This window comes from Megalopta genalis, chromosome 6 (genome assembly GCF_051020955.1).
Source record: "Megalopta genalis isolate 19385.01 chromosome 6, iyMegGena1_principal, whole genome shotgun sequence".
Classification (NCBI taxonomy): Eukaryota; Metazoa; Arthropoda; class Insecta; order Hymenoptera; family Halictidae; genus Megalopta; species Megalopta genalis.
The window spans coordinates 6,972,424-6,995,897 of NC_135018.1; the positions used below are offsets into that span (position 1 = coordinate 6,972,424).

At 36.3% G+C, this 23,474-nt stretch overlaps 6 protein-coding genes and 1 long non-coding RNA gene across 18 annotated transcripts in view; 3 read left to right on the top strand and 4 right to left on the bottom strand.

Moving 5' to 3' along the window:
* Positions 1–9,509, top strand: part of LOC117225885 (protein turtle homolog B) — a 763,215-nt gene extending 753,706 nt beyond the window's left edge. For all 5 annotated transcript variants that reach the window (XM_076523091.1, XM_076523090.1, XM_076523093.1 and 2 more), the window contains one exon: positions 1,943–9,509. In XM_076523091.1, coding sequence (XP_076379206.1) covers positions 1,943–2,020 — 78 coding nt within the window. In that variant the 3' untranslated portion in view covers positions 2,021–9,509. The remainder of the gene's footprint in view (positions 1–1,942) is intronic.
* Positions 9,510–10,023: 514 nt separating this feature from the next.
* CysRS-m (cysteine--tRNA ligase-like protein, mitochondrial) lies at positions 10,024–12,532 on the top strand. 2 transcript variants are annotated; one of them, XM_033479695.2, is made up of 8 exons: positions 10,026–10,627; positions 10,701–10,996; positions 11,074–11,272; positions 11,359–11,621; positions 11,689–11,825; positions 11,902–12,024; positions 12,104–12,358; positions 12,424–12,532. In XM_033479695.2, exons 1-8 carry the CDS (start codon positions 10,386–10,388, stop codon positions 12,463–12,465), a joined length of 1,557 nt encoding a protein of 518 aa, XP_033335586.2. In that variant the 5' UTR covers positions 10,026–10,385; the 3' UTR covers positions 12,466–12,532. The 2 variants fall into 2 exon arrangements, with proteins under 2 accessions (XP_033335585.2, XP_033335586.2); XM_033479694.2 differs by having other exon boundaries at positions 10,024–10,627; positions 12,104–12,532.
* On the bottom strand, positions 11,274–13,932 carry Non3 (Ribosome production factor 2-like protein Non3). The gene is made up of 5 exons (XM_033479697.2): positions 13,770–13,932; positions 13,536–13,668; positions 12,999–13,438; positions 12,534–12,920; positions 11,274–12,443 (listed from the first exon to the last, which is right to left on the bottom strand). Exons 1-4 carry the CDS (start codon positions 13,790–13,792, stop codon positions 12,557–12,559), a joined length of 960 nt encoding a protein of 319 aa, XP_033335588.1. The 5' UTR covers positions 13,793–13,932; the 3' UTR covers positions 11,274–12,443; positions 12,534–12,556.
* An 86-nt stretch (positions 13,933–14,018) lies between these two features.
* Positions 14,019–15,491, bottom strand: LOC117225896 (Arginine methyltransferase 8). Its single transcript, XM_033479696.2, has 4 exons — positions 15,354–15,491; positions 15,174–15,288; positions 14,733–15,099; positions 14,019–14,654 (listed from the first exon to the last, which is right to left on the bottom strand). Exons 1-4 carry the CDS (start codon positions 15,402–15,404, stop codon positions 14,147–14,149), a joined length of 1,041 nt encoding a protein of 346 aa, XP_033335587.2. The 5' UTR covers positions 15,405–15,491; the 3' UTR covers positions 14,019–14,146.
* LOC117225900 (uncharacterized) lies at positions 15,398–17,159 on the bottom strand. Its single transcript, XM_033479700.2, has 6 exons — positions 16,988–17,159; positions 16,747–16,897; positions 16,532–16,680; positions 16,224–16,449; positions 15,947–16,156; positions 15,398–15,888 (listed from the first exon to the last, which is right to left on the bottom strand). Exons 1-6 carry the CDS (start codon positions 17,024–17,026, stop codon positions 15,752–15,754), a joined length of 912 nt encoding a protein of 303 aa, XP_033335591.2. The 5' UTR covers positions 17,027–17,159; the 3' UTR covers positions 15,398–15,751.
* Positions 17,160–17,198: 39 nt separating this feature from the next.
* The window catches only part of LOC143259715 (uncharacterized), a 32,368-nt gene continuing 26,092 nt past the window's right edge, over positions 17,199–23,474 (top strand). The window contains exon 1 of the long non-coding RNA XR_013033735.1: positions 17,199–17,332. This is a non-coding gene — a long non-coding RNA (uncharacterized LOC143259715). The remainder of the gene's footprint in view (positions 17,333–23,474) is intronic.
* LOC117225891 (low-density lipoprotein receptor 2) overlaps positions 17,669–23,474 on the bottom strand; it is a 123,396-nt gene continuing 117,590 nt past the window's right edge. For 6 of the 7 annotated variants that reach the window (XM_076523098.1, XM_033479690.2, XM_076523096.1 and 3 more), the window contains 7 exons: positions 22,925–23,236; positions 21,906–22,206; positions 21,539–21,830; positions 20,988–21,468; positions 20,607–20,693; positions 19,887–20,155; positions 17,669–19,758 (listed from right to left, as the gene is read on the bottom strand). In XM_076523098.1, coding sequence (XP_076379213.1) covers positions 19,714–19,758; positions 19,887–20,155; positions 20,607–20,693; positions 20,988–21,468; positions 21,539–21,830; positions 21,906–22,206; positions 22,925–23,236 — 1,787 coding nt within the window. In that variant the 3' untranslated portion in view covers positions 17,669–19,713. The remainder of the gene's footprint in view (positions 19,759–19,886; positions 20,156–20,606; positions 20,694–20,987; positions 21,469–21,538; positions 21,831–21,905; positions 22,207–22,924; positions 23,237–23,474) is intronic. The other variant, XM_076523097.1, reaches the window with a different exon arrangement.

Genomic DNA, 23,474 nt, shown 5'->3' on the forward strand with positions numbered 1-23,474 from the left:
CGGCGGCCGCTTGTCCGCGCCGCGACCCACGCCGCCGCGCCGCTCCGGTTCGTAACTCTCGCGATTTAGAGTCTCGTTCGAATTGGAAACGCTCTCTCGATTCCCAGGAAACACGTTCGCTCGTTCCTGCCGCCATATAACAGCCGATGATGGTGTTCTGATGCGCGAAAATGCATTCCCATTCGAATATGTAGTTCTCTCTTTTTCTACTCCGTCCGTCGTCGCGACAGTTCATCATCGATTTCGGTATCGCTGAATTATTTGTCTAGCGGTGTACGCGCGCGTTGACCTCCGATTTTTGTAGCTTCTTAACATCTTACCCTCTCGAAGCCATTTTAACTCTAAATCCAATATAACTCTTCCGATTTAGCGTATTCGCATTTTACAAGACTTACTGCGTTTTATGCAGACGATATTCGATCTTGTAACTCGTATAGTAGTTGCACATCGGACGGTCTTTTGTTTTTTTAATTCTAAACAAATTTGATAATGTAAAACATCGCCAGTGCGCTCTCGATGCTACCTTTTTCAATAAATCTACCATGACCCAGAAACAACTAACGTGTACAGCTTTGTAACGATGAAAAGATCTTTCTTGTCTTTTCTATCATAACGCACACTTGAACCGCAAAATTTATTCAATCCTTTTACTGTTGAAGAGTTTTCAAGCGAAATCTGTGAAATCGATCACTTCGACCGCCTCGGTGGATTTAATATTAATGAGATAACGACGAAACACTTTTTCTGACCTACAATAGCCAGTTCTGTACGATTATATTCAATTTTAATAATATGATGTTAGCCGCATTTGCTCATATATTTACTTGCATTTTTAACAATTCACTAGATATAGGTATTAATAACGCAAAAATTCTTATTTTTTCTCTTAGTTTTTCTCATTAAATGAATGAGAAGTCTCCTCTTCCGTATAGATTTTTTTTATAAATTTACACATACGTCCAGTGTATAAAATTTAAATGTAGTAAATTAAATTTATATATAAATTATATAAATTAAATTAAATTTATGTTCTTATATCTTTTTATATCATATTAAATTTACCCTATTTTGTGTGAGGTCATCGTATTCGATAATAACTGTGCTGTACCGTTTGGTAAAAATATTCGATAACATACAACATCAATATCAAACGATGTATTCTATAACGAATGGATGCTGTAACGAACGAAAAAAATTCTAGAACGAATTAGTTCGTCATAGGATACCAATTTTTATCAAATTAATTTGCAATCGTGATATCCCTATATCTTTTTATTTTATATTAAATTTATCCTATTTTTCGTGAAATCATTGTATTCGATAATAACCGTGCTGTATATTTGGTAAAAATATTCGATAACAGATATATCAATATCAATGAATTCATCCTATAACGAACGAAATTCTAGAACGAATTAGTTCATCGTAGGATACCTCGCCGTACCAATTTCCATCGAATTAATTTTGCAAATTAATAAGTAATTTTAATTAGCAGTAATTTTGGAAATTCGATTAACAACTCCAGTAACATTGCTTAAATTTAAAACACTATGGCGGAAAACAGCAGGGTTAAAAAGCGCGAAGGAACAAAGTGTCTAAAAAAACAATTAACACTAGAACTACCGAGTCCTAAACATAATTAACGTGTATTGTTTCATAACAATGCCAAGACTGGATTTATTTCAACTTCGTGTGATTTATATTATAATATATATCTGAATATAAAGAAGTATCTCTATTTCTCTTAGAAATATTTTCGTAATATCAGGAACTGTAAAAGAAACAATCGGAGACCGATCGTTTTAACTGGTTTGGTAGTTCTAGCGTTGAGATTCCAATTTGGGCCTACAGCTATCACTGAAATCTAAGATCTGTGCTTCGAAATTTACAAATTTCCCTATACATCTGGCAGGAAGTTAACGAAATGAAATTTTCTTTGCAGATCAACACGATCAGCCAGTCGGGCAGCTCGTTATGGCGCACCGACACGCCGCCGTCATCCAACACGCCGACCACATGATTCTAAGCAGGCTCGATCTCGATCGACGCAACAATATCGCCCTTAAACGTTTCTCGACGCACCCGTTACTAAGAAAATTAACAAGCTCCTGGATTCAAGGGAAGGGAACTGACGCTAAAAACGCAGACACAAGCATCTAGAGAACTATCTAACTGCACGGACGACGTTCCCCGTTGTCTCGTTCGCGAGGAACGTCGCGCGGGATCGTTATAATTCTCGTACAGAAGAGAGAGAGAGAGAGAGAGAGAGAGAGAGAGAGAGAAGGGGGGAGAGAGGGAGAGAAAGGTTGACGAGGACGGCGAACGATGAAAGTAATTTAACAAAATGAAACAGAAAACAGATGAATATGTTTCTCGCGCGAATTATAGTATGAGATATATAATATATGCTTTCCGGAGGATTCGTGATAGAAGTTGTTATCGTGATGTCGATGATTAGGGGAACGGAGAAAAGAGAGAGAGAGAGAGAGAGAGAGAGAGAGAGAGAGAGAGAGAGAGAGAGAGAGAGAGAGAGAGAGAGAGAGGAAAGGAAGGAGGGAGTCCGTTCGGCCGCGTCGATGAGAATCGCGATTTCGGATAGAGTGATTCTGTTCTGACAGGTGAAACGACCGACGGCGAAGCGATCGGCGGTAATGGCTCTAACACTATGAAACGAACAACGTCAAATTATAGCGGGCCCTATTCAGCCGTCCGTAAAGAATGCTGGAGAACGATGGCAGGATGATATACGAGAGATCTCGAGGGACTAGAGTTTCCTTTCTGCGGCGATTCCTCGAATCGAATGCGACGATCGCCGATCTCGCTTGATTGCACAACTCGAATTCAATTCTATTCATTTAGAATCCCGATTTATAACTAGATCGCGGATCTTTATGCGAAATAGAAATTTTACAAGACGATTCTAGGAAACAGAAATTTAAAAAATGTATTTAATAATTCTTATGAGTTGACAATGGTGTAACTGTATTATTCAATTCTTTTGATGTGTCTTCACAATTTTATATTTCAGCTACTCATTTTCGCCATAAACGCATAAAATCCGCAGTCTGTTTATAACCAAACCCCCCGTCACTCTGACACGTTGCTGTGTTAGAAACTTGTCTCTCAATTAACTCGGTTAACAGTCGAGTCAATCTTCTTTGTTCTGTAATTTCATGTGGTCTCTTGTGAATAATTTTTAATTATGTTCGAAAATGTTTGACGAGAGAGAGATACTTAATTCACTGTTCGCCAAATTGCTTTCGATTAATTCATCAAAAATAATTTCGTTCTTCGGTCATTTCCACAGGTCTCTCGCGAATATAGAGTTTTTAATTTCGTTCAAAAACGTTTAATTTCGTTCAAAAACGTTACTCTTCCTTTATATTTGATTGTTTTGTAAGTCCCTGGTACGTAAAGAATTTTTCATTTTATTCGCAAATATTCGACAGCAGAGATAATCTATTGCTCGTAATGTGCCATGCGTTAATTAAGCAATGTAAATCTTCTCTTATATTTACCTATTTTTTAAGTTCTTGCGGTACATCAGGAATTTGTAACTTTGTCTGAAATTGTTCGGCAGCACTTAATCTACCGTTCGCCACCCGTTCTTAATCGAATCCGTCAAAGTTAATCTTATATTTGACCGTCCCCTAAGTTCCTGTGATACATAAAGTGTTCGAAATTTTGTTCGAAAATGATCGGAAGCGTTCAATCTATCGATCGTAGCGTGCTCTGCGTTAATTCGCCAATGTTAATCTTCTTTCATGTTTGCCTGTCTCGGTAAGTTCTCGTGTTACGTAAAGAATTTCCAATTTTGCCCGGAATTATTCGGCAACACTAGAGACCATTGTTCGCGACTTTTTTTCGACTCGAATTAATTTTGCACGGTGGATGGAAATACCTCCCGGGGCATTTCGACGAGAAAGAAAAAGGAAAGTCGGCAATCCGTCGAGGCACAGTCTAGCGCGAGCAGGGGCGCAGCTGGGGGAACCTCTCATTTAGGATCTTGAAGAATTTTTATTAAGTTTACTGTCTGGGATGGTGCATTATCAGAGATACTCGCTTTTATTCGCCCGGAACGCTATTGTTATTAACAGGAAGCTTTGATGTTATTAACCGGAGATGAAGAACTCCCGGAACAATTCTGACACCCACAGGAATTCTACGTAACACCCTACTGACAGATACAATACCCTGCTAACACCCTCAACAATTCTTCTATTGTCTTGCGATTTATAATACAGGATTGTATCATACAGGACCTTCTCTATTCTAATTTGCCTTCGAGGGTGACCGAAAGTTTTTTTAGGGTTGAAGAAGACTTCTCTTCCAAATAAGAAACAATGAAATTTAAAAGAAAATTGTCAACTTCAATTCGTGGTTCAGAAAGTTTCAGAAAATATTTGAAAGTTCAAAAAGTCGGTAATTATACGTTCAAATGTCCGAAAGATAAGCTATGAAAAGCTGATCTCACATAAAGATCCAATCTAGGCGTTACTCTAATTCACTCCAGTGTTTTTTCCATCGGACCATGCTACGTTTAATTTTCGATTTTCCGACCCGACGTATTTAATTCGGCAGGTAAATCTTCCCACGGTCGGAACTAAACGAATGACGAAAGTGCAATCGAGTCGAGACGCGATCTATTTCGATGTCGAAGTATCGCGGATTGTAATAATAGTGCAGGAGACGAGGGATAGTTCTACGATGGTGATGACGATAGGTATATATTGTATGTATAATAAGCGCGCGTCGTAAAGTGTGGACAGACACAGACACGTCCCGTGTTGTTTCTCTGCAGCTGAATTATTTATTGTTGGATGTAGGCGACGCGAAAAAATTTTTCCGTGTACAGTACGGGTCTAGATAAATGCGGTGTTATTATAACGATGTTACGTAACCGTGGATAGAGTTTTAAAGATGATGATGAACAAAAGAGGAAGGAAAAAAAATGAAAAAAGAAGATAAGATTTTTTAACGATTTTCGAAGTGATATATAAATATATTATATAAATATATATATATACACACACATATACGCGTCTGTTGGTTATCTTAGACTCATTCTGTATGTATGTTGCTCATTTTCGAAGCTTTAACCGCCCTGCGGGGGGAACACGGTTCGTTTAGTTTTCGTTCTTGAATCGTCTAGTTACCCGCTGTTTGCGCGAAACGAATCTTTATTTAGCCCTTAGGTCGTTTAAGTTAAGAGGTGTTATGCGAGAATAAGGTGATCGTATCAATTAGAATCGGCGGAAAGGCGTCGCAAAGCGAACCAGATATTCCATCGAGCAGCGCACGAGACACTTTTCCACGTTTTTCTCCACGTTATACGATTAGGATTACGTTAGGATCTCTTCTATAGAAGTTCCACCGCAGCCAAAGTATCATTTTTCTCCGCTTACAAGTTTACGTCGTGAATGAGAACGTTGTCGGCATGAATTTTTTTTACGATAGCGCAGTTTTTACGAGAATTATAACTAATAGTTTTAGGAGAGTTTCGCGAGCGTATTCGTCGAGTTAGGAGAGACCGTTGCACAGAAATTGTTTTTTCGCGTACCATTGAAAAGTGTGCGTCAAGAGAGAATGATTAAAAACGATTGTAGGAATTGTTCTCTTTGTATATGTCGGCGGCGTAAACGGTTTCGATCGGGCGACCAAGGATATCTTTCCTAACTCATCGCACTATACATTAATTTTCCACGTAGCTTTGGTTACGATTTATAATGCTCCGTTAATTTCGTATAAGTGGATTCCCGACGATTTATTTTATAGGATTCCGTTTGTACTCTATATTTATTATCGTAACTGCGCAAGGTTTATCCAGTGGTTTAAAAATTTACATTAAAACATCCGCGCGAGACGTTGACGCGCTTTTCCTGATCGATAATCCATAAACTTGTTTTCCAAGATTTACAGATATAGTTTTCAGGATTTACACGAACACGCGGAACACTTTTGATACTTCTTCGAGATCGCAGAAGTGAAGCTTCTGCGATGTTGAAGCGCGCGTTTCTCGAGTTCGCGAAGCGTTTGAAAAGATCGTGAACGAAATCGCCGATAAGCTTACAGAGGATTAGCAACTTTAATGTAAATTCGACGACTCTTGGAGCGAACCATGCGTTTATTGTATCATAAGCTAAGGCGACATGATTTATAGTACTTGTTGGGCGCGCGAGATATGATCACCCTACGTTATTAACGAGTTACCAAGGTTGCGCAACCGTAAAGCAAAACGCCGCGGAGTGTGGCAAGAAACATCCAACGTTCTCGGCTCGCTTCGTCGCATTTCGAAGACTGTGAAAGAGCGAACGGAATGGATAAGCGTAGGCGAAAAGGTGCGAGAAACTTCTGTTATACTGGTCGAGAAAGATGCAGCGATTCTCTGCAATCAGCGCCATAATTTATGGTGCAATTTTATTTATCATTGCAAATATTTTTTGCAATGATATCCTATTCGTCTATTCTCAATGTATCCAGAGATCATTCGTTTTATCTTCTGGGACTGTGTTAAAAGAATTCGTCCCTTATTCTCAATTCCCTCGATATGTAATTTTTTATTTTATAACAAAACATTTCTCTCTTTATTTGAGAGTTTCTCAGTGTGTCGAAAGTAATATATTGATATTCTTAGATTCTTCTAATACTTTCATTGCTCGAAATTGTATCCAACCATTTTTATTATAAATGCATAAAATCCGCAGACTAAAAATTGTCATATCACGTTCCAATATAATTTCAATATCATCAAATTTGTTTATATCTAAAAAAGAAATGTTAAAAGCGTAACAGTTGCACATAATTTCAATATCATCAAATTTGTTTATATCTAAAAAAGAAATGTTAAAAGCGTAACAGTTGCGTGAGTCATAATATTCAATTTCATACGTATACAATGCTCTTGGTCATGTAACATGGAAATACTATAGGTTAGAAGAACAATTTTGGATTTTGAGTTAAAATGGCTCCGACTGCAAAAGGTTATGTAACCAAGAAACATTGTCGCATTCTTTGCACGATTACCTCGAGAAGAACCTAGCACATTTACAACTGGTATCATCGATCGACAAGGTTATTATGAACAAGGATTCCAGATCGGGATCCTTTCCGTAAACATTCTCCGTTAAATTTTGATCGAACGTACCCACCTCGGGATGAACAGTTTCGCAAGATCGCTGCATCCGATCCGACAGGTGTACGTAACACGTGCCATATAAATGCTACGCTGCAGAGCGTGTTGCGACCATCGGGTCTGTCGCGCGCATCTTAAGGGCGTACATGCAAGAGGATATCGTCCACGGGCGTTATTCCGGCTCGTTTCACCTATCGCTGCAGCGCGTTTCGTTTCGGTATAGGGGAGGGCTAAACGAGCCTTGGAACGTTAAACAGGTCGTTAAACTTCCCTACGAGATCGATCGACGCGGACGCGTTTTCCCGCGCGAGGATCAGCCAGCGTTCGCGGCGCGGAATCGCCGAATAAAATTCCATTGTTTGCGCGTCCGGATCGCGAACAAGTGTTCTCCATAACCCGAGCTCAGCGATCCGCGGTGAAACGACGACGCCAGAGGGAGAGAGAGAGAGATTGAGAGAGAGAGAGAGAGAGAGAGAGAGATTGAGAGAGAGAGAGAGAGAAGCAGTAAGAGAGAGCGGAAGAAAAAGAGGATGAGAGTGAGAGTGAGTGAGTGAAAGATATAAAGAAAGTGAGAGAGAGAGAGAGAGAGAAACGAAAAGGAAGAGGAATACGGTCGTTCGACCCACGAGATACATGCCGAATTCGAATATTTTTAAGCTCGCGTTCGCCCGCGAACGGCTAACGATAACATTGTAGCTCTACGTACCATTTTCCATTACTTTAGATTACAACACGACTGCCACACCCCTTCCCCTTTTAACCCCTTAAACCACTACTGCCCACGCAACTTACTTAAAACGCTTCGCGTCCCCAAAAAGATGAAAAGAAAAAGAAAAAGATGAAAGAACTAAACTAAACGTTTCTCTGCGCGTTCGAATCGATTCTGAACTTTTCTCGTAAGCTCGATTAACACAGTACGAATTTTATACCGTTTTTATAATCGACAACCGCGGCCGCGGAGGGTAGTAGGCGCGCGAAAGGCTGAAGAACAGCGTTTCATTAATGAACATCCACGATGATGAGGAACCGCGGGACTCCGTCTTCTTTGTCGAACACGAGGCGAAGGGATTTGGTCGTTGGAGGTATTCCGGAGTTTCATCGCTAGAGATTGCGGATCTTCAGGGAAAATAAAAATTGTTCGAATCAATTGATAGCAACAAGATTGGAATAAAAATCTATTTCTTCTTTCAACGATTTTAATAAATGGTCAAGAATGTGTAGGAATGATCTTAAATTCTTTGAATGTTCTCTCGCAGTCTATTCATCACGACATAACGTTCAATATTTACCATTTCGATGATTTCTGTTCGGATTTTTGTAACTTCAAATTGTTATGTTAACCTTCTGATAAAGGCAACCGGGTTAGACTTTCGGAGGCTACCATCAGCCAGGTCCCCTTTTCAATGCAACCAAACACTCTTCGGACGGCTACCCTTGAACAGGCAACCAAACGTTCAAATCCCCTTCTGTAGACAACTAGGAACTCGCTAATGGCCAACGAGGTAACCACGCGATTATTAAATAACCAGGCATGCTCTAGATATTGTTTCATTGATTTATGTGTTTTTAAAAAATTCAGTCTTAAAACGTGGAAGAAATCTAGAAAATAGATAGAAACGATACGTAGTCCGGAACGCGATATGAACGATGACAAAACGAAATGGTCTTGAACGATCAGATTCTTTTGCCCCTACCATAGTGTCATTATAAAGTGAACGATCTGTCGCGTCTCGAGGGTTGACAACGGAGAACTCGATCGCGGATACCGGAGGCGAGATTCAACCCCCTGACCGATTGCGAACGATCCGTTTAACATGCCGAAAATACCATTAATAATCACGAATTGATCAGGGTTCCCGATTAAGCACGCGTGACGAGAAATACTAAATAAAGCAAGCGTAAAAATTTACATTTTCGAACGTTCCACGAAGGTGCAGTTGTTGACGAATTTTGTTCGCAGTTTCGCGAGATTAATAGGTGGTAAACACACGTATAAATAACATTCTGCCGTGAAAAGAACAATGGCGAGGACGGAAATGATAACGGGGATGAACGAACGGAAGGTGGAGGTGGAGAGGAGAAGAAGAAATAATTCAGTATTTTGTCAAGAATTCGTATTACCAGTGTAATAAAAAAAAAAGACTTTGATATATTGTTAGTATGCGTTGTAGGTATTACAGAATGAATTTAAATATAAATATACACAATATACGAAGAGGCACGCGCATCTGTAAACGTGCGTGTGTGTTAATAAGAGATAATTAAGATCTTATAATTTTAAATGACTTTTAATATAGATTTACTTGTGTAAAATAAGACAAAAAAATAATTGTGCTCAATAAATTTCAATAAATAACGATTTTGCCTATGCCAATAACGATTAATTATTGTAATTATTTTTGTATAGAGACGTAAGATAATATTATCTGATTATTATAAATATATTATGAATAATCACATAGTAATCGCAGCATATATGTAATAAAGGTATTTAACATTGCACGTTATGTGTCTATAATGTGTCCCAGGACATCTATTATTTTCACATTGCTTATGTTTAACGCGAAATAATTCATATGCAGTGTAACTGCATTTCAAATTTCATTTAAAATTTTTTAAATAGAAATTACAAGCGAATTTATAAACGAAACGGCTTTATAAGCAAAGTTACAAACTCTTTCTTTATTTAATCTTGTACCATCTAATTTATTGATATTAACGCTGGCAACTAATAGGAAAAGCAAATATGTCTGTACAATAGAATTTACAAACATTTACGTGACCACTTTTAGTTCCTATGTAGTAAAGGATATTCAAATTCAATTGCTTAACACTTATAGCCACAACCGAACGGGGAGATCTACCCGTTTTAAATTCAGTCGGTTGACGATCGAATGGATGATTAATCAAAAATTAAAAATGATTGCCCAATTTTATTAAGATTTGCAAGAGGTACGAATGCTGAAGAAGTAATCGATGCCATATAAGTTTGCTTCATAATTTTGGTTTAATCGAATGAAATATTTTAATTTTATGAAAATTTTTGAGGTTTCTAGCGCGGTCGTGGAAGTGTTAAATACGTAGATTCAGGAGTATGCGCGTCAATTACACATGCGCATAACCAATCTGGACTAAAATAATCTGCAAGTTTATCAGAATACGATTTGAGGTTAGTTTACGTTTGTTAGTAGAAAAGCCGCTAAGATTTATATAAATATTCATTGACATTGGACGCGCGTTCAACACATCTAGAATGAATTCAGTCACGAGAAATTTTAAACAGAAACTACAAACAATGTGTTATCGTTCTATGTATGACACAAAACAAAAACAAAAGACACACTGGATTAAACCAATCGGTTATGAGACAAACATTACAGTGTATAATACCACAACAAAGTGTACAGTACCATTAATTTTGAAAAATAAAAATTATTTAACCTGGTACGTTTGTGGACCAACCGTTTATGATTCCGCACACATCGGACACGCAACGTAAGACATTCATTTCACATGTTCCTGTCAGTCCCAATTGAAACATTTTTATGAAATATAATTCACTTTGCAGCACTTACGTGAGAACAGATATTATTAGGAGAATATTGTCAGATCATTTTAACATAAATGTTGTAATGGCTATGTCTGTAACGGACATAGACGATAAAATAATAAATCACGCGAAAACGACTAATCGAAACTTTCAAGACATATCAAAACATTACGAGAGAGAATTCATGGAAGACATGCATATGTTAAATGTATCCAAACCTAATCTATATTGCAGAGTTACTGATTTCATTCCCGAAATTATTAATTTCATTGATAATATTGTTCAGAAGAGAGAAGCATATGTTGGAAAAGATGGTTCAAACATTTAATATCATACTTATATAGGTATTGAATATTATTAATAATTTCTCATAAGTAGTAATTCTTTACAGGATCGGTATACTTCGATGTAAACAAACATAATATTTATGGCAAGCTATCACCTCCATTTCCAGATAGTGATCATCCTAATAAAAAATCAGCGTTAGATTTTGCATTGTGGAAAGTAGCCAAGAAAGGAGAACCATCTTGGGAATCCCCATGGGATAATGGAAGACCAGGATGGCACATCGAATGTAGCACCATTGCAAGGTAATGTCTTCTAGAACATTTAATGGAATTCCTATGATACAAATTATCCTTATCTATATGTAAATTAACATTTCTATTTTAAATAGCACAGTTTTTGGAAATTCCATAGACATTCACAGTGGTGGGATAGATCTTGTTTTTCCACACCATGAAAACGAGGAAGCCCAGTCATGCTCTTTCCATGGCGTGAATCAATGGGTAAATTATTGGCTGCATTGTGGACATCTGCTCTTAAAAGATGTGAAAATGTCGAAAAGTCTTCAGAATACTATTAGCATAAGAGAACTCCTTAAAAAATATACTGCAAATCAATTCAGAATGCTATGCTTACTTTCCAATTACAATAATGGTATATTTCATTCATATACGAAATGTTAACATTAAGTATGTTAAATTAAATTATCACCATTTTCCAGATATTGAATTCTCTGATGATGTAATGAATAATGCAGTAAGCATAATGAATAAAGTGGAACATTTCGTTGCTAATTGCAACAACTATGTCGCTAGAAGATGGTCATTCGGCAATATAGACGAAGTTGCACTGCTCTATGTAAGTTCCCCCCCCCCCTGCCATCGTTCACAGATATTTAGATTTTAAGAATGACGAGTATGCAGTTTTATTTTAGTGTTTAGAGGAAACGAAAAATGATGTTGATGCAGCATTAGCGAATAATTTTAACACCTCACAAGCAACACACTCGATATTGAAACTGATCGATATGGGAAATAAAATGTTGCATGATTCCTCTGTAAGTATAAAAATCTATGTAATGTCTATATAATTAGATTATCATATTATTTAAACAATTTTGTTTTATTTTACGAAAGAAACCAGCAACAAGCAGAAGTATACCTGCCATAAGTGCAGTCTCAGATTATGTATCTACAATGTTCTCAAAGCTCGGAATTGGACGCTCAGAAATGGCGGATGAAAACAAAGTGAATAATCTCATTGAATACTTCATAAAATTCAGGAAAATTGTTCGAAACAGGGCTAAGGAAACAAATGTATCGGATAAAGTTTTGCTGTCTGCATGTGACGAAGCACGAAACGATCTTTCGAAGTGCGGGGTGCTCGTGAAGGTACTTATTTTAACGATTACATGCATCGTATATAGAGAATCATAATCTTGCTGTTTTATCCGCAGGATTCCAAGACTGACACCACCTGGAGTATAAAGTCATACTGAATTAAAAATCATCCAAAGGATATGATATTTTAAATAGCGCTTTAATAAAAATATTCCTATGTATTTACATTGGAACTCGTATTTAATTATCTCAATCGGCTGAATCGGTAACATTCTTCGATTTCTTTGGACTGTCATCAGCAACAGCATCTGAACCTTTTCGTTTCATACCGGCCTTCTTCTCTGCCATTGTTTTCTTCAAGCCTTTCATTTTTCTCGTTTGAATACTAGTAATATTCTGTGCCCCAACGTGTACGCGACCAAAAGTTGATCCGAGGTTGTCCTTAGAAAGATTCTTCTTCTTTTTGATCTTTAACTCCTTCGGTTTCTTACACGCCTTTTTAAAGAGGTCCGCGGAAGCAAGTTTCGTTCTCCTACAAATTAAATCTGCTCTAGGGCCAATTTCTTCCAATTCTATTCTTGGTATTCTACTATTAGATTTCTTTAACAATACTCTGAAATAAGAGATTATATTAAAAAGGTAAGTATGCAGCATACGAGTACTTAATAAAGTCATTGAAAAGTTAATTTACCTATAGCTCCTTAAGAGAATTTTATTTTCCACAGCAGTGAAACTTAAAACATGTTCAAGTCCCTGTAACCGAATATTCTCGACAACTTCTCTTTGGAACATGTCTACAAACAAATTCTTTATTCTGTCAAGCTCGTAATTATTTTCGAAAAGTTCTCCATTAAACACCAACAAAGGCTTTAATCCCTCAGAAATTTTTGATACTTTGAAGTCGTTTAAACTTTTGTAATTTTCTATGCCAAACTCTGCCATATCCAGCAATGTATTTTCATACATTCTACCCATTACAATGTTATGGGGTCGTTTTTTATTGTGCAAAGCTATCATGAAAAGTGGTGCATTGTATTTGACAGCAAACTTTTCGATGAGAGTGATATCTTCAAACGGTAATATATCATTTTTCTTCTGCATTATCTGTGCATTAGGCTTTTTAAGATTGTACTGTAAGAAATAAACAGTGACAATTTTGCATTAATGATACTCGCAAATTAACATATTTGTTGCCATTCTCGAGTTGCAATTTTATAGTTCAACTTACCAGATCTTTCATGAAATCAACAACAATCTGAGAAGTGTTTTTTCCTTTGAAACACAGAGTTTCCTTGACATCTTCCACTAATTTCGGTTCTCTCTTCAAAATTGCTCTTTTGCCTCTGTGAGTACTTGGCTTCCTATAACAACAATTCCGATATTAATTTATAAGAATACGTATATGCACACTGATCAAAACATAAAAAATGTCACAATAAAATTCTAAACTGAAAATACGCACACGACTCTGTTCATTACTGGCATTCTGTCCTAAATATTGATAGCTACTTATTGTTAAATTATTGAGCAATATTTCATTCCATGAACAAGTAATGTTTAATGCGTTCCTAGTCCACGTGTATCGATGAATCCATAACCTCAAATAATATTGTCATGTTTTTGAGCAGTGCGGTGGAGGCGCTGTCTATGGTGGCGGATTTTGGATCTACAATATTCTTTGTGCAAAATTTAAATGATTTCATTATACATGTGCAAATTCTTATACTTTATTAAAAACCTTCCAGAACAAATATTAATACACTTTATAAAGACTTTCTATCACAGGTACTGTTAAAGCATTGTAGACAAATGCATTTTTACAATATAAGCGTAAGAAAATCACTCGTTTGTTTCATTATCATCTGTTTGCTCATATAAGTATGTTTTCATCACAATGCATTTTGTCATATAACAATTACAAGGAAAATCATGATCCACTTCTGAAGCATCCAACAGCTCTAGCTCCATGTTGTACTGTCTAGGTTTAATAGAATTTCTTTTCAGCTCCAATTTAAATGCGACAGGTTCGTCTTTCGCTACGTCTACGTCTGCAGGCAAAACAATAGCAGTTTGTTTCCAGTGAGTAGCTTCACTAAGAGGACTCGTGGATAATTCCAAACCACCCGGAAACTCGATATCAAACCAAATACAAATTCCTTGATACTTTCCATCTTTGTTACAAACGCAAACATAATCTTCTCCTCCAAGCAGATCTAATTCTTTAATGCCAATACACTGTAAATTTAACCATGCCAACAACTTTCCCTCTGCCAAAAGATCTTTTTCATCTACAAATAATATTTCTGGTTTTATCGATTTCATTTCTCTGTATCTCTGCCCAATGCATCTATAAAAAGCATTCAAATATGAAATATTATAATAAAATAAAAATGTTCCCTTATGACAATAAACTATTTGTTATTACTTCATACTGACTCCATAAATATCATCCCAAAAGCTATACATTGATGGCAGTTGACACGGTGATGCATATAGTTTAGCAACAGATGGAAAAAGAATGCCATCTTCTTTTAGAAAATTATCTCTTGCAAAAATAACAGAGTCCAACATTCCTTCATGTAATAAATAAAAGCCCATCCACTCTGAGATTATTACATCAACTTTACCAACATTATTCGCATCAATGTCCTCCACTTTACTATGGATCACAGTAATTTTATCATTCAATTTGTTCTCCGTTACAACCTCTTCAGTAAGTTTAACTAAATCACTTGCTTCAACTGCATATACTTTTTGTGCACCCGCTTGTGTACAGAAAATTGACAATATTCCTAGAAATAATTCATTCAACATTACTGTTCTGTAAAATTGATGTTGCTCTTAAAGATAAATTAGAAAATAATGCCTGTTCCAGCTCCAACATCCATAACAATTTTGTTCTCAAATAATTGTTTAGAATTAATAATTGCATTCTTGTAAGTAAGAGTTCGTGACTTGTCATTTAACATTAATTGATGCACCTATAAATAGTATTAAATAAGATAACATACATGAAATTAATAATAGATAATATTTCTATACATACATCAAGTTCTTCATAACTCTTAAAATACTGATCCATATTTCCACTTTCCATGATAACAAAATATTATACTTTATTACTTTACAAAAAATAATTGTACAGTTATAAAAATTAAATATTTTCGTTCTAGATCAATTATATATATTCGTTCGACACAATCTACACTTCATGTAATTTCTAACCTTAACATTTAGTGGTAGACACACAACACGTGTTCGGCATAATACATAAGTACAATACGAATGCGAACGATACACAATTACACATATATTTGTATTACATAAATAAATTAAATTTTCGTAAAAATTTTCATAATTGACGATATTACATATCAGCTTATGTTACATTTACATTCTCGTGTCTTTTAGTTTATAATATCTATATGTACATAATATTTTGTATTAATATTTGGGATTAGGTCTCATGCTTTCCATCTTTTTTTGCTGTTCTCTTTCCAGCATTAATCTTTTAAACTCGGCTTTTTTTTCCATTTGTTTTCGTTTTCGTTCCATTCGTAACAGTTCTTCCTCACTTAATGCTGTAATCATTTGCATGCAACTTAATGTCGGCTTTTCATTAAACATTAAGTCACTTACCTGTTTTCCGTTCCTGTTCCTTTTGGTTAATTTCCTGCACTTTTTCAGAACTTGTACAATCGGACTGTAACTGACCTTTTACATTATTTGTATTCGTTATGAGAGTAGATTTACTTGTATTTAGTGTCCCACTTATTGTTTTTGTTTCTAGTTTTGGTACTGACATATGTTCCCCCTGATTGCATGAACTTTTTGATTTGAACATTGATCCTAGAAAGTTCCCAATAATAAAAACCATTCTGTTGAAACTTCATTCATGAAAGATTTTTATATGAACCTGGCTTGTTCTCTTCCACATTGGTTTTCTGTTTTTTAGATGGACTTGCTTGTGCATATGATTCCAACATATCGCTATTAAAGTCAGATAGAGAGCACTCTACATTTTCTATTTGAATATTATTTGTATCTGAATTAGATGATTTTGTTAGTAGCTTCTCTATATCATGTTCTATGAAATAGTTAAAACACATTAATACTTTCTTGAATGCTTCTGTAAGAGAAACCTGAATATAAAAATCAAAAATTACTTTTAAAGTAATTAGAAATTAAAATAAGAAACATTGAAATATAAATATGGAATCATACAATTCTTGCAGAATGTATCGCTAAACCTTTTGTAGCTCCTTCTGCACTATAGTACGCCATATCTTCATGATATGTTCCATTATGTAATTGAATCTTAACAAATGTTGCACATCCACAAACATATTTGCCCATGTAAAGTTCTACAAAATCTGAACGAGTGGAACAGTAATAATCGTGTAATGAAAGAGTACTTAAAATGAAAGTAAGGTACATACCAATTGTTTGATTTGTTACACTGTGATTCCATTTTCCTTCTCCAAATGCTTGATTGGCTAATGTTATTAATTCTCTGTTAAGTGCTAATACTTCATTTAAATCTAATGTTTTAGGAACCATTGCATTATTTTGTCTTGAACTAGTGACAGGCTAACAATATTAATTTGCGTCAAAATTTATATTATTCGTATTTAATGTACGCTATTTTTATAGAATAATTATTGTTTATGAAATACTTACAATTTTTATACAAGAGGGATAGTTGGTCGTATTACTCATATTATTTTCAAAAATTTATGTAAACACAGGAAAACCGTTGCATCAAGTCGTTTGAACGTCACATGCGAGCTATCGTTTCACTGATTGTATATTTTCGATGTATCGATTCGTCTATTAGAAATTGTGCCGCTTTCCCGCGTGTGCACAACGTAAGGCCGCCGAAAAACATTAATTATGATACAATTAAAGCAACAACAAATTAATCAAGTGCACAGAGCTGTTCAGAAGAATCTCCTGCATCGATTTCATGTGAAAAAACTGAAGAAAACACCATAAAACGTAATTAATTAACAAGTTAGACAATAGGTAAGTGGATAGTATGTTTCATAATGTTATGCGTTTCTTTTATGTGATATCAAGGCAGTAAATTGTCCTGAACACTTCCGTATCCTTTAATTGTTTTATGCCTTAATTTTGTCATAATTATTGTTATTTTACAACTTCGTATTGTTCACGTAGGAGTGATTTAATGCGGAGTTTTATCGGTATGTGGTTATAGTGCTTCAAGGTCTATAAATGGGTTATTTAAAAAGGCATTATGTATTTCTAAAAAAGAAAAATAGAATCTCTACAACTTAGCAAAACTTCATAACTATTTCATATATAAATTTGCACGCTACGTACGATGCATAACGCAGGAAAGAAATTAATTACTATTCTATATTTCCAAAGTACATTTTTACAAATTATACATTTTACACTTCTTAATAGGTATGATAATGATGAGGGTAGTGTGATTTATTTTGTATATTTATTTATACAATAATCATTATAATAAATTATATATATAATATATATTTATATTATGCGTGTGTAGTGATAATATATATTGCATAGAAATAATGTTTGACACGATTTTGGCGGATAGATCGGCTAAATTATGCCTTGTGACTCACATAATTTATTGCAACTGATACTCACCACACTTTTGCTATCGTTTGATTAAAATCACCACCGAGCCTCTATTCTTTTAATTTTGGACTTTGCTTTCTTGCACTTGCAGACTAGAACGTGTACTCTATTAAAATGTAGCAAACGTTAATTTTCAACTTTATCGGTTGGTTCGATCAAATGTATTATCTTTTGAAAATTCTGTTCGAGATTTAAGTCCTCGAATTAATTTTAAACGGGATATCAGAACAATTGTTTTGCGAGAATATGACGATCGGAGAAAATAATGTTGCTACTGTTTAATGTACACAGCTCTCGGTTTGCCCTAATATTAATATATATATATATACTTTTTAGTAATCTTATCTAGAAGAACGTCTGTCTCACATTTAATTATTTAATACAGTAATCATAAAGTATGTAATAAGTAAAACTCTTAAGCCGGAGGCGATAATTCTATACATATATACTGAGTTTCTTTTTAGTGGGCTGAAATACCTAAACAACAGTTTTACTTTAACACACAGTCCACTTAGTGTCATTGAGCTGATCTTATTACGTCTAATTTGTTTTCAAACTATTCCGTTAGAATGATAACATCAACAGAATGTCCGTGAGAAAAGTGTTGTCGCTGTGATATGAGCCACCCACATAAACACAGGTCGCTGTTAAAAAATGTTTCTGTGAACGTGCTCGAAGCACCGGTTGTTTCGTGTCTCGCCTAAGTGACATAAAAGGAGAAATCTACTTTTCATCATGTACAAAAATGAGATACATATTTTGCATGCTAAAACTCCATTCTTTGAACTATTACTGCGTGTTCAAATGCAAGTATTGTTATCCTTAGACCTATTATACGATACCGGAAAAAAGTTTACATTGGTTTCACGAAAAAGATGTCCGATCGCTATCCATACCATTAGATTTGAGATTTCTCGGGACGTTTTCTTTCTTCTTTTGGCACGACAGAGTACTTTACGATGTATACGTTTAAACGTATTATAAATAATTTAACAAACTCGCAAAGAACTATACGACAAAAGTTTTTCAATAAGTATTACTAATGCAATAGCGTTATTAATGATTTTTAAAATTATCTCTATGATATATTTTGAATTTGTGTGTTATATACATGTGATTTCAATAATGCAACAATATATCTATGTATGTAACTGAAAGTTATGCTTAAGAACGTATACTCTTACAGAATAAATAGTGAAACAATAACAAGTTAAAGATCTTACAATGTAGATAAAAATATTCTATGTATTCTTTTATATATATATATATTTATATAAATTTAAACGTAGATGCGACGTGCGACTCCACATTAGTGTGTGTGTGTATGTGTGAAATAGTACTATATATTACACGTTACGCATGTAAAACTGAGAAGAGAACGTTACAAAGTAGGAATTTCTGGTACCTTATTGAACTACTTCGAAACGCGCGAGCTTAGACACGCTTATTTGGCAACAATTACAGTTCACCTAGACATTTCTCCCTTTATGCCTTGGAGCAAATCTAAATGTTGCACGCGCGTTAGCACGCATATAATGACATGATGCTTAATTTGTAAACAAATAGGCACAGTACAAAAACAAAAAAGTAAACATAATCACAGCTGAGTTGGCAGGCAGGCGGGCAAATGCAGGTGTACTATTGGACAGGCTCGCTTGAGTTATCAGTGTGCTTCATCGTCTTTTATACATAATTTTCGTTCTTCCATTCTTTCCGTTACTTGGTCGATATTGTTTTAACAGCCTGCTAAGCCCGTTTCATTGACAGAGTGAGTCTTAAACGTAATCATTAGTTCCAGGACTCGTTAAAGGTTCCTGAGCCTGTTGGCAGAAAATCATTCAGTTTATTAGCAAATAAATTAGTAACTAAAATCATATAGGATGATATTTAAGCGATTCTGTTTAAATAAATCATCCTTATACGACGTTATGTGCCGCTGATTAATTACCTCTTCTCCAACGGGAGCAGTGGGGAGTGGAAACCTGTTTTTCTCAAGACTGAATTGATCCTCGGTGGTTTTCCTATACACAGGATTGTCGAAATTCATACTTGTAACATTACGGTGAAGATAATGCCTGTAACATAATACTGCGACCAACGCGAGCAGCAACAGTACAAACGATGCAACGCCTATCGCTATACCAGCTACCAAACCAGCATCCGTTGATTCGGTTGCAAGACTACCTTTTCCTTCTGTATCAACTGGCGGTGGTGGATCTAAAAGCATATATAAATTACATCCCTGATAAAAACAAACTATTCGATCAAACAAGCATATTTTATGTGGAGAACGTTTGTTTCTTATGAAGTAGTATTAAAAGTGTTCTAACCCTTTGTTAGTTTGTAATACCGTGATATAAAGAGCTGGCTGTGTGTTAAGCTTGAACTACACTGTACAGATCCCACATTCTGATTAGACCGCTGATCTTTATGTGCTTACGGCATTTGTGAATTTTTAAAATACTTTTACTTTGACCATAAAGAATCTCTAAAGAATAAATAAAACTGCGAATTTGCATAAGAATCCGCAGTCTATTCATGATCAGTCACTAGTTGTGACTATTAATAACTATACACTCAAGAGAATAAGCTAAAGCCGAGCATCTGAGATCGTAAACAACGCAATATATGTTTCGCTGCGCCAGAAATTGCGTGCAATTATACTTACGAACAGTGGTGGTGGTAAAGTTGAACATTTCAAGTCTCTTGAACGGCATACTACTTTCTTGCGTGGTGGGCGCTACAGTTGTGGTTACTGGAATATCCCATATTCATGCAACACCGATGCAAAATAATATAATTAACAAAGTAATAAATGTACGCCAAAATAATAATGATAAATAATAAATTGCTCGATCGCCGCTGAATTCAAAGAACATCATATGCATGCCGTTCTCGAAGAGTCTTGCGCGTTTGTACCATAAGCGTTAAATTATTCTAACGACATGCAAAACGTACCATCTCACGTTATTCATTCAGTGCATATTAAACCAATGCACGCAACTCGGTTAAAATTAGAAACGACAAGATCTTGGCGCGATCTGCTCACCTTTTTCCACGCACATCAAACCGTCGGGCATTAACTTTAGACCGTCCGGACAGGCGCAACTAAGTAGAGGTGATTTCGAATTGATTCTCGGTGCAGGGAGACAAAGGTGGCTGCAGTGTCCGTTCACAGCTTGACACTGGTTCATCCCGTCCGGTTGTCTATACGGATGGTACACGTGAACCACCATGGGGTGCTGCAAAGTGCGAACGGACGTCACGGCTTCGACCTCTTTGCCGGTGAACTTGTTTGCTTTGTATATCGTGTCCTTGTCCCAATCAGTCCAATAGACGTAATCTTCGAACGTCGTGATGCTGAACGGATGCCTCAGGAAGACGGGAGAATAGAGAACCGTTCGCTTGCCAGAACCGTCGTAATTACACGAACCAATTATGTACAATTTAGCATCCACCCAGTAGACCTTCTTGCCTACTAAATCCAGAGTCAGACCGTTCGGCCATGTCACGTCGTTGTCTACAATTACCTGCAAAGGAATTTCGCTCGTTAACGATCCGCGCTTCTAATTTAGAGAATTCTAATCGCTAAAATGTTACCGTTCGATGGGAACCATCCATGCCAGCTTTCTCAATGCGAGCTTCGTCGCTCCAATCGGTCCAGAACATCCACCCTTCCAACGGGTTCAGAGCAATCGCTCTCGGTTCTTGTATGCGATCCTGTATGAGAGTCTTCCTCATGTTACCTTCGAAATTGGCCAGTTCTATAGTATTCTTCTCAGAATCGGTCCAATAGATGTGACTGTAAATCCAGTCGACAGCCAGCCCGTCGGACGTTGTTAAACCATCATCGATGACGACCGTACGCTCGTTTCCTTCGTCAATCGGAGCTCTAAAGGATCAGAGAAAACCGTAAGAATCTTTTTTAGAAAGAGGAAATGGATGGGGAAGGAATATCAGTGCTTACTTGTATATCTTCTTTTCGCTCATGTCGCTCCAGAAGATCATACCCGTACGGAATACGAAGTCCAAGGCTGCCGCCATCTTCGTGTTGTTTACTATTTCAGTCATCTCTTGCCGATCTAATGCTACTTTCCTGATGTCGTGTCGCCTGGTGAAAAGGAGGCTCGCGTGGCCTTCTGCTGCTTTGCAACGAGTGTGATTTCGTGGGTCCCTGAGGTAACCCACGGCGCAAATGCATTTGAAGCCGCCCTTCTGGTTCATACAGAATTGGGAACAGCTGCCTGGCTCCAGACATTCGTTTATGTCTGAGGAAATCAAAATGTGCGACATTTAATGTTGGAACTGGAATTATGGTCATGCGTTTGATTTTGTATATGCCCTGTGTAGAAGTTCTACTGAATACAAGATAAATTTAACTCTAATTGTGAGCGAACACTTCACATCCAGTAGTCGAGCAATTTCGTTTGGTTTGTTGCTTGAGAGAAGAAATTTATGCAAAATAAAAATCGTCTCCATTAATTCTAAGAAATAGAAAAATTTCTTTCTTTCCTTAATCATGTTAATGGATTAAAAATAATACATTGACATTTGTCAATAGCTTCAATCTTCCTACTACTTTAAATTGCAAATTATTCAATTTTGCTATAAATGCATAAAATCCGCTGTGTGTGTCCAGGTATGACTCAGTCATGGAGAATCCTAATAATATTAGATTGGCCAAATTGTTCGCGCAGTTCTTGACAATGTACGTCTTTCCTTTCATCCGACGCAGAACTGTACGAACTTTTTGGCCAACCTAATAGCTTTCTGAAGCGTCAATAAATGACCCTGCTGTGTCTAAAGAAAGCTTAATTCATTTCCTTTTGAAAGATTATTTTAAAATAAGTTATTAGATGTTATTGCACACACACACAAGACAGTTCGTTGAAATTATCAATTCATTAGAAGATCCCAGGAATCCTAAGAATTGTGGAGTGTTTACAGAATGTAATTCTGAACACACAGCTTGATACTTCGTCTTACCGTCGCATGTTTGATTATCAATTAATCTATAGCCAGGATTGCAGCCACATCGAAAACCAATAGGCAAGTCGATGCAAATTTGAGAGCATCCACCGTTGTTGGTCAGACATTCGTTTACACCGCAAAGATCGTGGCTCTCGTCTTCCCAGCCGATGCAATCCCGATTTTTATCGCACACCTTGCTAATAGGTATACAGGAACCCTCGCTGCATTCGAACTGGGTCAAAGGATCGCAGGCGGCTGTTCTGCTTGTGCAATTCTTCTCGTCGCTTCCATCCGGGCACTCCGCGTTGCCGTTGCAGTACAGGTGACCTACAATATTTCAATAATTCAGAGATCACAGAAATTACACTGCCACGTAAACTCGGAGGAACAAGATCTGCTCAGCATTTATATAATCATTTGAATTTAAAGCTGCTCATTCGTTATTGATACAAAGCTTTCAATCTTTCGTTCAACAAATATTAATTTCATGATTGTTCCCTTTTCTCATTTGTTTATTGGTACACTTGTTTGTAATTCTTTTTAATCCTAGTTTAATTCTCGGATC

Bases quoted from the DNA above. Each gene is read 5' to 3' on its own strand.
- Non3 (XM_033479697.2), bottom strand. From the start codon at position 13,792: ATGCCAGTAATGAACAGAGTCGT. The intron at 13,669-13,769 runs GTGCGTATTTTC...TTGTTGTTATAG, and splicing joins CCAGTAATGAACAGAGTCGT to GAAGCCAAGTACTCACAGAG. The intron at 12,921-12,998 runs GTAAATTAACTT...CTCTTATTTCAG, and splicing joins ATTCTCTTAAGGAGCTATAG to AGTATTGTTAAAGAAATCTA.
- LOC117225896 (XM_033479696.2), bottom strand. From the start codon at position 15,404: ATGGAAAGTGGAAATATGGATCAGTATTTTAAGAGTTATGAAGAACTT. The intron at 15,289-15,353 runs GTATGTATAGAA...TACTATTTATAG, and splicing joins AGAGTTATGAAGAACTTGAT to GTGCATCAATTAATGTTAAA. The intron at 15,100-15,173 runs GCATTATTTTCT...AATTATTTCTAG, and splicing joins GGATGTTGGAGCTGGAACAG to GAATATTGTCAATTTTCTGT.
- CysRS-m (XM_033479694.2), top strand. From the start codon at position 10,386: ATGAATTCAGTCACGAGAAATTTTAAACAGAAACTACAAACAATGTGT. The intron at 10,628-10,700 runs GTAAGACATTCA...TTCACTTTGCAG, and splicing joins GCACACATCGGACACGCAAC to CACTTACGTGAGAACAGATA. The intron at 12,025-12,103 runs GTAAGTATAAAA...ATTTTACGAAAG, and splicing joins AAATGTTGCATGATTCCTCT to AAACCAGCAACAAGCAGAAG.
- LOC117225900 (XM_033479700.2), bottom strand. From the start codon at position 17,026: ATGAGTAATACGACCAACTATCCCTCTTGTATAAAAATT. The intron at 16,681-16,746 runs GTATGTACCTTA...CCACTCGTTCAG, and splicing joins TGTAACAAATCAAACAATTG to ATTTTGTAGAACTTTACATG. The intron at 15,889-15,946 runs GTAAGTGACTTA...AAATGATTACAG, and splicing joins GGAACAGGAACGGAAAACAG to CATTAAGTGAGGAAGAACTG.